Source organism: Danio rerio, chromosome 15, assembly GCF_052040795.2.
Source record: "Danio rerio strain M-AB ecotype USA chromosome 15, GRCz13ab, whole genome shotgun sequence".
In the NCBI taxonomy this organism is placed as follows: Eukaryota; Metazoa; Chordata; class Actinopteri; order Cypriniformes; family Danionidae; genus Danio; species Danio rerio.
This window is the reverse complement of record NC_141035.1, coordinates 3,923,293-3,937,884: the sequence shown is the minus strand read 5'-3', so window position 1 is coordinate 3,937,884 and position 14,592 is coordinate 3,923,293. Positions and strand designations below refer to the sequence as shown.

The 14,592-nt window shown below is 38.2% G+C and overlaps 2 protein-coding genes across 7 annotated transcripts in view; both read right to left on the bottom strand.

The window, feature by feature from the left end:
- The window catches only part of rcbtb2 (regulator of chromosome condensation (RCC1) and BTB (POZ) domain containing protein 2), an 824,162-nt gene that overhangs the window by 16,621 nt on the left and 792,949 nt on the right, over positions 1-14,592 (bottom strand). The window lies entirely within an intron of this gene.
- maml2 (mastermind like transcriptional coactivator 2) overlaps positions 1-14,592 on the bottom strand; it is a 104,376-nt gene that overhangs the window by 85,665 nt on the left and 4,119 nt on the right. For 3 of the 6 annotated variants that reach the window (XR_015508889.1, XR_015508891.1, XM_087283501.1), the window contains exons 1-2: positions 11,589-12,005; positions 9,895-10,323 (exon numbers count right to left, since the gene is read on the bottom strand). Coding sequence is in view for 2 of the 6 variants with exons in the window: in XM_087283501.1 (XP_087139627.1) it covers positions 9,895-10,296 (402 nt within the window). In the remaining 4 variants the exon portion in view is untranslated. Of the gene's footprint in view, positions 1-9,894; positions 10,324-11,588; positions 12,006-14,592 lie in introns of those variants that run through there. The other 3 variants (XR_015508890.1, XR_015508892.1, XM_087283502.1) reach the window with 1 other exon arrangement.

The window sequence follows — 14,592 nt, the reverse complement described above, 5'->3', positions numbered from 1 at the left end:
TGTCTCATAGAGACTAGTGATGTCCTGTCAGAGACTAGTGATGTCCTGTGGGAAACTAGCAATATTCTGTGGGAGACTAGCAAGTTCTAGTAAGACTAGTGATGTCCTGTCAGAGACTAGTGATGTCCTGTAGAGATTAGTGATGTCCTGTAGAGACTAGTTATGTCCTGTCGGAGACTAGTGATGTCTTTTAGAGACTAGTGATGTATTGTGGGAAACTATTGATGTAATGTAGACTAGCAATGTCCTGTCAGAGATTAGTGATGTCCTGTAGAGACTAGTGATGTGCTGTAAGAGACTAGTGATGTCCTGTAGAGACTACTGATGTCCTGTAAGACTAGTGATGTCCTGTAGAGATTAGTGATGTCCTTTTAAGACTAGAGATGTCTCGTAGAGACTAGTGATGTCCTGTCAGAGACTAGTGATGTCCTGTAGAGACTAGTGTTGTCCGGTAAGAGACTAGAGATGTCCTGTAGAGACTAGTGATGTCCTGTAAAGACTAGAGATGTCTCATAGAGACTAGTGATGTCCTGTCAGAGACTAGTGATGTCCTGTCAGAGACTAGTGATGTCCTGTAGAGATTAGTGATGTCCTGTAGAGACTAGTGATGTCCTGTCAAGAGACTAGTAATGCCCAGGCTGCATCCAAGTTCAATTATTTATGCCCTTCACTTGCTCACTTCCTTCCGTCTCATTCCCTCGAATGCAGGTCATTGACTAAGTCATATAAGTGCACACTACTGGCAGAATATCTGAATGGGTTTAAATGGAATGCCCTAAACCAGGGGTCTCCAAACTGGGTCCTGGAGGGTCGGTGTTCTGCAGAGTTTAGCTTCAACCCTAATTAGACAAACCTGAACAAGCTAATCAAGCTATATATTTGTAGGTAACATCCTGGCAGGTGTGTTGAGGAAAGTTAGAGTTAAACTCTGCAGGACACTGGCCCTTCAGAACTAGGTTTGGACACCCCAGCCCTAAACACTTAAGTACTTGGGAATCACAATTGCATTGCATTCCTGGACATAAGGTGCTGGAGTGGACATATGAAGCCGACTATCTCCCTCTGTCAAAAGCAAGGGATCAAGGGTGTGCTCTAAACTTCCCTCATTCGCTTGATGAAGTGGAACGCACTTTATAACGGCAGTGGAGATTCTCCCAAGGGCACATTGAAGGGAAAGTTTGTGGGTCCATTTCTAAAAGTGGAGTGGAATGCAGCCCCCATAAGAGAGTAGAGATGTCTGTGATAGACTAGTGATGTCTGTGATAGACTAGTGATGTCCTGTGAGAGACTAGTGATGTCCATAGGAGACCAGTGATGTCTGTGAGAGACTAGCAATTTCCTTTGAGGGACTAGTGATGCCCTGTAGAGACTAGTAATGTCCTATAGACACTATCAATGTCTGTGACAGACTAGTGATGTCTGTGTGAGACTTTTGGGCTGTTTCTTAATTCCAAGAACGCATAAAATGTACTCTTGGTCTCATAGAGACCAGTCCTATTAAGTTACCTTGAAAGAACGAACTCAGGAGACTACGGGAACCCAGAACACGTCATTTGAGAAATGAGATGCTGTGTTCATCTTGATAGTCACATGACCTTCACGCATTTTGAATTTAGATTATATTAATATTACAGCATTCACAAAATGGTTTCTTTTTTACTTCTTTATTTAGTCGCAATGACTTCTAGAGTGAGTACTGCGCTCAAGTCAGCATTCAATCGATCCTTGATATCAAGAACACATCCGGGTTCTTTCAAGCGTCCTCTGCAGCTCTTGCAGTCTTGAGTTTGGGAGATGGACTTTGTGATTTATGATGACGTTACACAAGTATACAAGGGCGCAAGATTGCTTAAGAACCAATTTGAGAAATAGCCTTGATGTTCCATTACAGACTAGTGATGTCCTGTGATAACTAGTGGTGTCGATATGAGATTCCTGATGTGCTTTGACAGACTGATGTCTTATAAGGGAATAGATTTTAGTCATATCCCACGAGAGACTGGTCATATCTTATGGTTCATTCAAAGTCATTCAAAGCAAGGGCCTGCACACTTCCTTTTTGACTGCTGTTGTAATCTTTCTTCATGTTACAATCATTGCTGCACTCTAATTTTGATCTCTTTGTTTTCCACAGAGTAAAGAGTTTCTGTTGAAGTGCCTGGGTTATTATGTAAAACACTGTTCTAGTAGCATGGTATAGCTATAACATTCCACAGGGTGACTGATACTTTAAGCCTCAGGCTGCGCTGTGATTCACATACGCTTCTCGGGGCATGTTTCCAGCTCATATGAAACTTGCATTTCTTATCAATTCCTATAAGAGTATCAAACTCTCAAGAATTTGGGTGAAAGAGGCTGATACTAGACGCTGAGTGGGCGATTTCTGCCTGCAGCCATTATGTTGTGCAAATGGAAGTAGGGATGTATGTGCCGAATGATTTCAGCACTCTTCAAAGCCCCAGTCATGTCTCAGACTGTGAATAAAACATGAGGTATACACAAGGCACACCTCACAAAGGAGAGCCAGAGCCGATGAGGAGGGAATGCTTTTGATTTAAACAGCTTGAACAATCCTTCTTGAGTTTCCTAAAGTTCTCTTCTATTTACGCCTCAATCATGCTCGTACGTTTTATTTTGTTTTATAGGTCACATTCAATGCGTATATTGCTTATTTGGCACATTAAATGATCACTTTCATCCTTTAACATCCTCAGACTCTGATCACCCACACTCTGCTTGTAACCTGTCAAATGCATATTGCATACAATGCGCACATAAAGGTCATCTTTATGAAGCGAGAAGACGCATGATGTTGAGAAGTGATCCATTGGTTTGGCTGAAGATGGCTAGGTTGGTGGCATAAAATCTTTAAAAAGACCTTCAAGAGTTCTCACTTGTTTGGCATGCTGTGCCGGGAGAGAGCCCTGGGCTTATGATATCCTCAAGCAATGGGCTCCCTCCCGTTTGCAGGGCGAGAGGGGAGTTTGAGCTTAGGTAGATCTCGATGAACTCCCCCCTGGCTTATTTCTAGCAAAATGATAGATATGGATGACTGAGGAGAGGTGTCCTCGCTAAGAGCTTGGCTATGGTATACAATTTGTGTTTTCATTTTACTTGGGTTGTGTGCTTTTGAACTGTGGGAATCGGAGAAAACCGGAGAACCCGGGGAAAACCCACGCGAGCACGGGCAGAACTAGCAAACTCTGCTCATCTGGAAAGGAGGGGGAGTAGGGGTCGGTGGGTTCTTCAAGACGAAGATATTGAGAAAAGAAAACTCTGCTTATTTATAGTGGGTTAGGAATCATCTGATTGGAGAATTAATCATGAAGTAACGCGGGAGCAGCTGAGAAAAATCATAAGCACGTGATCCTCTCAAAATTAGTTTATAAATAAACTTCACTTCAAGGGTTTTACAGAATAAGCTATATCAGGGCTGTCAAACTTAATTCCTGGAGGGCCTGCAGCCCTCAGCCCTGCAGAGTTTAGATCCAGCCCTGCTTCAACTCTCATACCTGTAGGTATCAAAGGAACCTAAAGCACTCAATTAGTTTGATCATGTGTTTAATTAGGGTTGGACCTAAACTAAACTGTTTAGAGCTATGGCCCTCTGGGAACTGAGTTTGACACCTGTGAGCTATTTGCACACCAAGGGTTTCTCACCCAACGCTAAACTTCCAATTAGGGCTGTGCGGAAAATTAGAAATTGTATCGAAATCGCAATTTGGACATGGGCGACTTCTAAACCGCCTTACAGCATGATTTTCCTGCAGTATGGTATTTTAAATAATCATAATGCAGCACGCCTAAACAGAGCACAAGAACAGGCGACTGAATAGCTTGCGTATACAGGGATGATACGGGGACTTCAGCACAGGAGGACTTGGTGCCAAAAAAGTCAACATCTGTGGTGTGGGATTAAGTTACTTTGGATACAGGAAGGCTGATGTATGGCAGCCCTGCTGAAAAATCCAGCTTAAACCAGCCTAGGCTGGATGGCTGGTTTTAGCTGATTCACCAGCCTGGTTTTAGAGGGGTTTTGGCCACTTCCAGGCTGGTTTCCGGCAATTTCCAGCATGGTCTTAGCTTGATGATTCAAGCAGAACCTTGTAAATGATAAGATTGCACCACTCTAGAAGGAATTGGGTGATGAATGGCTATTCATTTGGGTGAATATTATTAGGTTGGTGACTTCAAATCTTTAAAAGATACAGAATTACTCGTGAATCACTAACACTTTGTTTGCAAGCTGTCTGATGCGCATTACACAATAAATGTCAATAGCTGATGAAAATCAGCAGCTCGAATCTGAGGCATCTAACCCACCTTCCAAAAGAATGAATAAATTCACCAAAAATCAATGACATTTTTAACCGATGAAAGCCGATGAGAGCCGATGAAATTGAGAAACAACCAATTTGTTTGGCCTGGTTAGTGCCATCAAATCTTTAAAAGACTCTCAAAGGTATTCTAAAAATGTCCTAAAAGCAAAACAACCAATGCTTGATCTCCTCTCAGAAATTCATTCTTGTTAAAAACGATGACATGCTGACAATCTTTTCCCCTCTGCAAAAAAAAAAAAAGTTTTCAGACGCTGAACTAACTCAACTCATGCCAACATGATTATAAAACACTGCCCAAGGACCCATTCATGTCCCTTTAAAAAAGGCATGGGCAGTTTTCTGGGTTTTAAAGTGGCCTTCAAGGACCTTGACTGATTGTTTCACATTTACTGTAGGTTGATTGAATCTAAGCCTGGTCCACTCTACAAGCACAACAGCCAACAAACACCCGGAAACACTTGAACATTTCCTTCTTCCACCTATTATTTGTGATGCCTGCCTGCCATGCCTAATTATGTCCAGTTATACTGCTACATAGCTAAATATTAGCTTGAAGGTTTTGCTTTTGAATAGAGCATAAGCAAAAATTAAACTTAAAGAGGACCTATTATGCAAAAATCACTTTTATGAGGGATTTAAACACAGCTATGTGGAAACAGATTTGCAATATATCCAGCTCCTAAAAGTAAAAATTTTTTAATTTTAGATTTTATAATCAGACTTAATAAAAACAGCCTGCAAAAACAATTTGATTGAAATTCGTGTCATCAGAGGGGGTAAGCCCCACCCACTAGTGACAATCTCTCCCTCATTAGCATAGCACATAAGTCTTGTTTTTGAAGCTGCCACTATGATGACATGCAGCCATTTATAGCTCCGCCCTCCTTTGAAAAGAGCACAATCTCATTTGAATTTAAAGCGACATACATGCACAGTATACATACATACAAATATACAAACACACACAGGAATGTTTTACTTTTTCTATTAAATGCAAATGTAAAACTCTTATGTTATTGGTTGATTGTGTCGATTAGTTGATCAGAGTGCTTTTTAGACCTAGTTAAATTGGAAATATTCTAAACTAACAGATACTTTTCAATTTAATTTTATGATTTATTGTTATTACACATTTGTGACTCTGGACCACAAAACCTTTTTTTTTTGCGTCATTTTTTTGCACATGTATATTTATGTAAATAGCCAACAATACCTTGTATGGGTCAAAATCATCAATTTCTTTTTTTATGTAAAAAATTAACACAATATTCCATAAAAACCATGTTATATAAAGACATTTTGTGACCTTCCCACTGTAAATATATACAAACTTATTTAACCAGTAATGTGAATTGCTAATAACTTTCTTTGGTTTTCTAGTTCTAGTTCTAGTTCTATTTTGACCAAATACTGTCCTAGCCTAACAGACCATACATCATTACAGATTTCAGATGATGTTAAAATCTATCATTGATAAGTTTGTTTTTTAGTTTTGTGGTCAAGAGTCACATTTATAATGATTAATTTGCACATAATTATAATTACAATGCAATTAAACATTATTTTAAACACCACAGTTAAAATTATACTAAAGTGGTTTGTAAGTTGTGAACGAGTGTATATGAAGTATGACTAACGATTATTAAAGGCGCCTACAGTATTATGTTCCTTTTTACAAGATCTAAAATAAGTCTCTGATGTCCCTAGAGTTTGTATGTGAAGTTTCTTCTCAAAATACAACACAAATATTAATAAAAAAACATTATAACTCTTTGAAACTGCCCCTTTTAGGCTTTGATCCTAACTATGCCATTTTGGTGACTGTCGCTTTAAATTCAAATGAGATTGTGCTTGTTTCAAAAGAGGGCAGAGCTATGTGTCAGCATAGTGGCAGATTCAAAACGAGACTAATGTCATATGCTAATGAGGGAGAGATCATCACTAGTGGGCGGGGCTTTCTCCGTCTCATGACACGTACATATGCAGAATGTCAATTAAAGTGTTTCTGCAGAATGTTTTTATCAAGTGTGATTATAAAACATAAAATTAAGTAATGTCTACCATTAAAAGATGATTATATCCACAGAATATTGCAACATAACTGTGTTAAAACCCCTTATAAAAGTGATTTTTACACAATAGGTACCCTTTAAAGATAACCCACTATTTTAATGTTACATTTTCTGCATGTCAAATACACTTGAAATGTGAAGTGCACTAAAAGTATATGTTCAACTAAGCACACTTACTCATCCAAAGTAAATAATGGATGAAACTTCATAATGAAATACCGAACGGACTGTACAGTTATTGTTCGGTTCAACTGAAACACACTGAAGGCTGATCTCTTCAGATAAGTGAAGAGAGCACTCATAATATCCCACTTTCTTTTCCGTGAGAGGATATTCCAACAATCCCCCCTCTGTTCCCAAGTTGGTCATAACTCCGAAATGAGGAAAAAACAAATTCATCCATAAGCCCGTAACACTTCATTACTGGGCAGTCCTCTGACAATCGTGTTTTCAAGGCCCGTTTGACTTTGAGTAAACAAAACCGGGACGTGTGCTAAACATTTATATGCAGGCTGCACGCTTCAAGCAGCTTTATGGGAAGGCGATCATTCAAGAAGGTGCTTTGAGGGCTATTTATCAAACCTGCGATAAAAGAGCACGACGATACGCGGACGGAACAAAACACAGGGCCATTCATGCGGTGTTTGCAGGATTTCATCACCAAGCAATTTGTGTCTGTGTTTTGTAATGTTTGCTGAAAAGACATCGATGTGTGTTTTCTAAATCTGCAAATCTGTTGAAAGGAAACCCTAAAGCCTCACTTCATCATTTCACAATAATATTCTTGTTATAAACTAGAGCTGCAGTGTATCTAACAAACTAAATACTGATATTATACTTAAAGGGGGCCTATCATGCCCCTTTTTTACAAGATGTACAATAAGCCTGATGTCCCTGGAGTTCCCCAGCAGCTGCCTGATGTTCCCCAGCATGCACAGGACATCAGCATGTCATCAGATTGATGTTGTACCCCAACGTTGTTGGAAATTGCACTCAGGTTGACATCAGAACTTAACGTCAGACTGACGTCAGTGTCCAACATTGGACAGACGTCAGAATTATTAGCCCTCCTGAATTATTTTTTTAACAGATTTTTTTTCAACACATTTCTAAATGACTACATGTAATTCAAGATACAGGCAATCGGCTTAAGGTTACATTTGAAGACTTAACTAGGGTAATTAGGCAACTCATAATCAAGTCAAAGTTTCTTCTGCAGACAGTCAAAACAAAATATTGCTTAAAGTGGCTAATAATATTGACCTTGAATAGTTTTATAAATATTTAAACCTGCTTTTATTCTAGACAAAATAAAACAAATAAGCCTTTCTCTAGAAGAAAAAAAAATATTGTAGGAAATACTGGGAAAAATGCATTGCTCTGTTAAACATAATTTGGAAAAAAATTGTTTAAAAAAAATCACAGGAGGGTAAATAACTTCAACTGTATATTGTTTTGAATAATCGTGATTACAACTATGACCAAAATAATCGTGATTATGATTTTTCGCATAATCTAGCAGCCCTAATATGCTATATATGAGCAATATCACTCGAGTAGCAGTGCAATATTGTTGTATATCTGCACTGGTGGGAATCGTGCGTTGGCACAAGGCCGCAGGCCGATTGCCTTAGCATCCCACCAGTGCTGATAAACAGCCTTATCGCACTGCTACTCGTTTGATATTGCTCATATTTGATACTTGTCAATATAAATATATTGATATTTGATACTTGTCACTTTAGAGCAAGTATTTGAATGATTCTCTAGCTTAATGTCTAAAGTGATGATAAAACAGCTGATTTCGCTGACATTTTAAGATTATAAGGCTGAACGTGACATGAAATGCACTCATCTACAAAGATATGTTCTTACAGTGTTACAGTCTACAGTGTCTTTGTTGCAATTGGGATATCACAATAATTAACCCCGAAAAAAGCAACGAAATCACTACCCGACTGCTGTTGTGTTTGCGATGCGGAGGGGGTGTTCGGGGGTGAGGTCTCTGAATAACACTGTTAAGAATCGAGATAGGAAAGTAACTGTATTAAAATAGGCTCTGTCCTTATAAATAAACTGCAAAGCTGCAATCCATACAAAAGAGAGAGATCGACTTAGAATATCACTTAATAGTTTAATAATAATTTGATCAGCTGTAGTTATTAAATGTAAAAAAATTAAATGTAGTTTTAATCTTTTAAGCAAGGGCTTATGAGTCCTGGCGCCATCTTGTGAATAGACAACGTCAACCGTCTTTGGCTAATGGTGCCGACACGCTGTCTCTTAGAAATGATAAATATTTTGAAATAGGCACTATCATTATAAATAAACTGCATAGTCGCAATGTAAACAACTACATTCTCGATTAAAAAAGCCTCAAAAGTACATTATGTTGTCGAATAGCTGCAATATTTGTCAAACTGTAAAGTGTCCTCTTGTCACTGTATGCGGGTGGAGTAATACAGAAGAGTGAGGAGTCTGCACAAATGCTGTTATCGCACGGCTACCAACCAATCAGATTCAAGCACATATCAAGTATATATATAATTTAATTCAGAATTATTAGTTTTTTATTTTTTAATATTTATTATTTTAAAATATTTCCCAAATGATGTTTAACAGAGCAAGGAAATTTTCACAGTATGTCTGATAATATTTTTTTCTTCTGGAGAAAGTCTTATTTGTTTTATTTTGGCTATAATAGAAGCAATTATTAATTTTTTAACACAATTTTAAGGTCAATATTATTAGTCTCTTTAAGCTATTTTTTTCAATAGTCTACAGAACAAACCATCATTATACAATAACTTGCCTAATTACCCTAACCTGCCAAGTTAACCTAATTAACCTAGTTAAGCCTTTAAATGTCACTTTAAGCTGTATAGAAGTTTCTTGAAAAATCTGGTCAAATATTATTTACTGTCATCATGGCAAAGATAAAATAAATCAGTTATTAGAGATGAGTTATTAAAACTATTATGTTTAGAAATGTGTTGAAAAAATATTCTCTCCGTTAAACAGAAATTTGAGGAAAAAAATAAACAGCGGGGCCAATAATTCAGAGGGGCTAATAATTCTGACTTCAACTGTATATATACCAAATAGTGTTTGATCTAAAGATGAATGAGCTTGTAATGAAACGGTCAGTTTCATGAGAACAGCCCCTTTTAAATCCATCTAACACAATGGCATTCAAGCATGTGACTGAAGTATATGGTGGAAATGATGTACGCTATTTAGGCTTTATTTTGTTTTACTACATTTTTTAAAGGCCCTTAAAGAGTCATGTGCCTGCCTGCAGGGCCCTTTTTAATTACACAGACGCCCCCATCTCTGCCTCACACACCCTCAGTAATCACATCATATCAGTGTGCTGATGTCATTCTCCAGGGAATGGCTCTGACATGTGTCCCCGTGTGTATTCGACAGGCTGCGAGATTTAAAACGAGGGTGTAGTTCACACAACCCATAAAGCAACTTACTGCTATCTGCGAGGAGATTTTGGATTCTGCGTCTGACGCTCCGTGGCCTTTATGTTCTCCGTTCCCTCTGATGAATTCAGAAGGATGCTGAGAGGCCGATCTGCTGCCCTTGGTCTTCCTGGTTCCCGGTCCCTGATGGACGATGTTTAGGAGCTGGAGTGTGCTCTCGTGTTCCCGGTCTGAGTTTTCAGCCAGGCCGCGCTCGTAGCGGTTTTCGCAGGTGGAGTGGTGGCGCCGGCACAGCTCTATCCGGGCACGCAGGCGCTCCACGATGGCGCTGTGGAGCTGAGGAACGGCTGATCCTCTTGAAGTGGCCATCGGTGTGATTGATCCTCCCATCCCGACGCCCAACATGGGTGCAAAACCACTAGGGGTGGCCTGGGTCGGAGCTGCTTCTCCCATGACCTTCAGTTACCCACTTCGTTAACCCTTTAAAGGTCAAACCCAGAAAAACAAAAGAGAAATCATTAAAGAAATAGTTTGTAAAATTGTTATAAGCCCTTTTAGGCTACATTTTTTTCAGATAGTCTACAGAACAAACCATCATTATACAATAGCTTGATTAACTACCCTAACCTGCCTAGTTAACCTAATTAACCTAGTTAAGCCTTTAAATGTCACTGTAAGCTGTATAGAAGTGTCTTGAAAAATATCTAGTCAAATATTATTTACTGTCATCATGGCAAAAATAAAATCAATCAGTTTTTAGAGTTGAGTTATTAAAACTTTTATGTTTAGAAATGTGTTGAAAAAAATCTGCTCTCCGTTAAACAAAAATTGGGGGAAAAATAAACAGAGGGGCTAATAAATAAGGGGAAATAATTTTGACCTTAAAATGGTGTTTAAAAATTAACAACTGCTTTTATTCTAGTCTAAATAAAACAATTAAGACTTTCTCCAGAAGAAAAAATATTATCAAATAAACTGTGAAAATTTCCTTGCTCTGTTTAACATCATTTGGGAAATATTTAAATATAAACTGAGATTTCAGTGTTAATTTATTTTAGACAATACACTAGGAACTAGTGTACTTTTCTTGGCTTTTAAGTAAAACAAAATGAGTATTGCAATAAATCGTTTTTATTTTTTTCTCCTTAACCCTTTACTGTTCCTATTGCCTATAGAATAAAAAAAAACATACGTGTCAAGCCATGAGAACCCAACCGAAACGAAAACCAGGTTAAAAAACCGAGGTATGTATTAAACCGTGAGCTTACTGTATTATTGCATTCCTAATATATATATATATATATATATATATATATATATATATATATATATATATATATATATATATATATATATATATATATATATATTTCCTTAAAGGGGACCTATTAGTGTAGTGAACATTTCCAATAATTCCACTAATAAAGTAATAAAGGTACGTCTATTATTGTCTCATTATTGTTGATAGAAAGATTTCTGACAAATATCTGTCTACATTATTACATACTTTCTACATTATTGACACTCTGAGGATCTGACAGGCAAATGGAATGTATGAGAAACATTTCAGAACATGCGCATGTTTATCTGGACCATCAAAAGCGCAGATCCTTACAGATGTCCTACAGTCCCTGTCATAAAGCATGCATAATAACGTATATTCAGGATCCACAACTTCTTTAAGTGTCTATATGCAGCATTAAAACACTATACACTATTACTTTCCAGTGCAAGGGGTGTCTTACAGCTTGCCAGATCGCCAAAATCGCAGCGTGCGCTCATTCAACTCCATGCAAGGTGTAACAAATCCCACAGAGTGCGAATGACGGCTTAACACAGTCCTGCAGCGAGGAATCAACGCAATCACGTTAATGCACGCGGCTATCAGTCGATCATATCCAAAAACGCACTTATGGCTAAAAACCAAGCGCTCCTGTCGGCTGACGAATAATGCACGCAATTATAATCCATTCACTTGGGGGATAGAAATCCGTAAAGTTCCAGAGAGTTCAAGCTTTGTGGACGCACTTCCCATTGTTGGCATTTTAAATAGGCTCCTTGTGGTGATTCCCAAAACAAGCTGGATAAAAGTGGATTTGCGGAGGGTTTTTCGCGCAGTGGATTGTCAGCAGTCCGAGCGCGTACGGAGTTGGTCCGGAGAGGCTGGTTTACCGCAGGCTGATACAGACCCTCATTGTATGAGCTTTTCCTCATGTTTTCGACAGAAACCCTGCGATTGGAGAGCTGTCATTTTGCAGGCTCTGGTGGTGATAATGGTGAACTACATGAAGGCTTTTTATCTGAATCAACCTTGAGGAGTTTTGGACGGAAGACGGGATACAGCTGCGGCCGAAATTAACGCCAATTTGTTTATTAAATTAGCTATTAATTGTATTTTATTAACGTCTACCCCAACCCCAACTATATACCCAACCCTTACAGTAATGTAAACAGTAGAGTTGGGGTCGAGTCCACCTTTGTCGAGTCCAAGTCGAAACCAAGTCCTTAACCAGTCGAGTACAAGTCCAAGTCCGAGTCCTAAATGGGTCGAGTCGGACTTAAGTCCGAGTCCTTAACATCCGAGTCCGAGTCGAGTCCGGCCGAGTCCAGACAGTCTTAAAACTCATTATTTTTTTCTTTTGGCTTAGTCCCTTATTTATCAGGGGTTGCCACAGCGGAACGAACTGCCAACTAGTCCAGCATATGTTTTACGCAGCGGATGCCCTTCCAGCCACAACCCATTCACTATCATTCACACTCACACACCCCGGCCATTTTAGTAAATTAAATTTACCTATAGCGCATGTGTTTGGACTGTGAGGGAAACTGGAGCACCTGGAGGAAACCCACACTAACACACGGAGAACATGCAAACTCCACACAAAAACACTCCTGGCCCAGTCGAGACTCGAACCAGTGACCTTCTTGCTGTGCGGCAACAGTGCTATGCATTGAGCCATGGTACCACGTATGTAAAAAAATGTAAAATAACAATAATAATAATAAATCAAATATATTTTTCCATTAACAATTAAACTGTTAAATGAAGAATTTAAACTTTTGGTACATTTTTACAAAATGACTTGTATTTTTTTTGTTAGCTTGCTTCAAATTAAAATGAAAATAGGAGGATATATGTCGAATTTTTATTATTTTACAAGACTCACACGTTTGACATTATTTTAATGCCACTTTTTCACATTTCTTGTTTAAATTACGCTTACTTTACCAAGGCAACAATGCATTTTTATTAACATTAATTCCAGAGAACTCTGTTATCAGCCCCAGTGTGGAAAATGAAACCATATTCATGCCAACTGACCCAGATCAGCACTGAGCATAAAAGGTTCAGCAAAAGGAGACCATTCAGCTTCATCGCTGTCTTAACAGGCAATTAACAGTCAGAAGAATTTTGTTTTAAATAAACAAAGAGTGAATAAATAGCAGAGGCGATTGGTTGCAAAATAAAACCCAGTGGGAATCAGACTGAAAAAATAGTCCAGTGCAGATTTCTAGGCTCATGATCTGGGTCTATCTGTTAATGATAGCCTGAAATAAGGGTTCTCAATGTCTACATTAAAAGGTCCAAATCTGAATTTTTTTATTAAGGTCAAAGGTATGAAACAATTGATATTACATAACTTGTTTTTAATAAACATCCATAAGATGCAGCACGGTGGCGCAGTGGGTAGCACAATGGCCTCACAGCAAGATGGTTACTGATTCGAGCTGGCTTAGGGCAAAATAAACACATACTTATCTGTTCATTCAACTTTGAACTGTCTATTCTCTTCATCAATTCTTTTCAGTGAATCTTCCATTCAAATTATTGCTTTGCTGCAGTGTGTTAAAACAGGCGTGCGTGCGTGATTATCCAGCATGATCATGATTAGGCCCGGCCCTAACCAATTTGGAGCCCTAGGGTCCGTTCTTCGTACGTGGATTACTCAGTTAGCTGGATTTGGATATTGACGATTTGACACGATCCAGGATCGTTTCGTTCTTCAAAGCTGATCCGAGAGTTGTTGTCATGGCAACAGTTCTGCTAAGTCAAACCTGATCGGGAGCAGGTTCAAATCATATAAACAGGATTAGATCGGCTCAGTTCAAGCAAAGATAACACAGAAAGTATGTACCGAGTTCTGATATTTTCTTACAGTAAAAGTTATATACACTTGGGAAAATAGTAAATATTTTTTAACTATATATATAAAAGTTATATTCATTAATAAAATAAATAAAGTTATACATATTAATAAAACGTATGCAATCTGCACCCTCAAAATGAAAATACAAAGACTGCCACCTGGTGGTGCAAAGAGAAAACTTATTGATATGAACTTTTTAGATCGCTTTAGTACAAATTGTGTATAATAGAAATGCACAATATGTGACTTTTTTTAAAAGCAATAATACATTTATGCAGTCATAAACATGTTTTGACAGTTATTATGACAGTGATGCTTCACAAAAGTTGCAGACGCCTTTACCAATATCAAAATGCTTTTGGAAACAACCAGTTATTCTTTACACCGATTAAAAAACGGTTACTATAATAAAGAAAATCTTTTCTAAATGAAGAACTAAATACATTGATTTGCATTGAAATACATGATAAATACTCTTGTCTTGACAAATGAAAGTGTAAAGCCTGCAGCTCACAACAAATGTGAAGTTACTGCGTGTCATATTTAACAAGCCGTTTACTGCTAATTTGATGTAATTTTGCTCACATGGATAATTGAATAT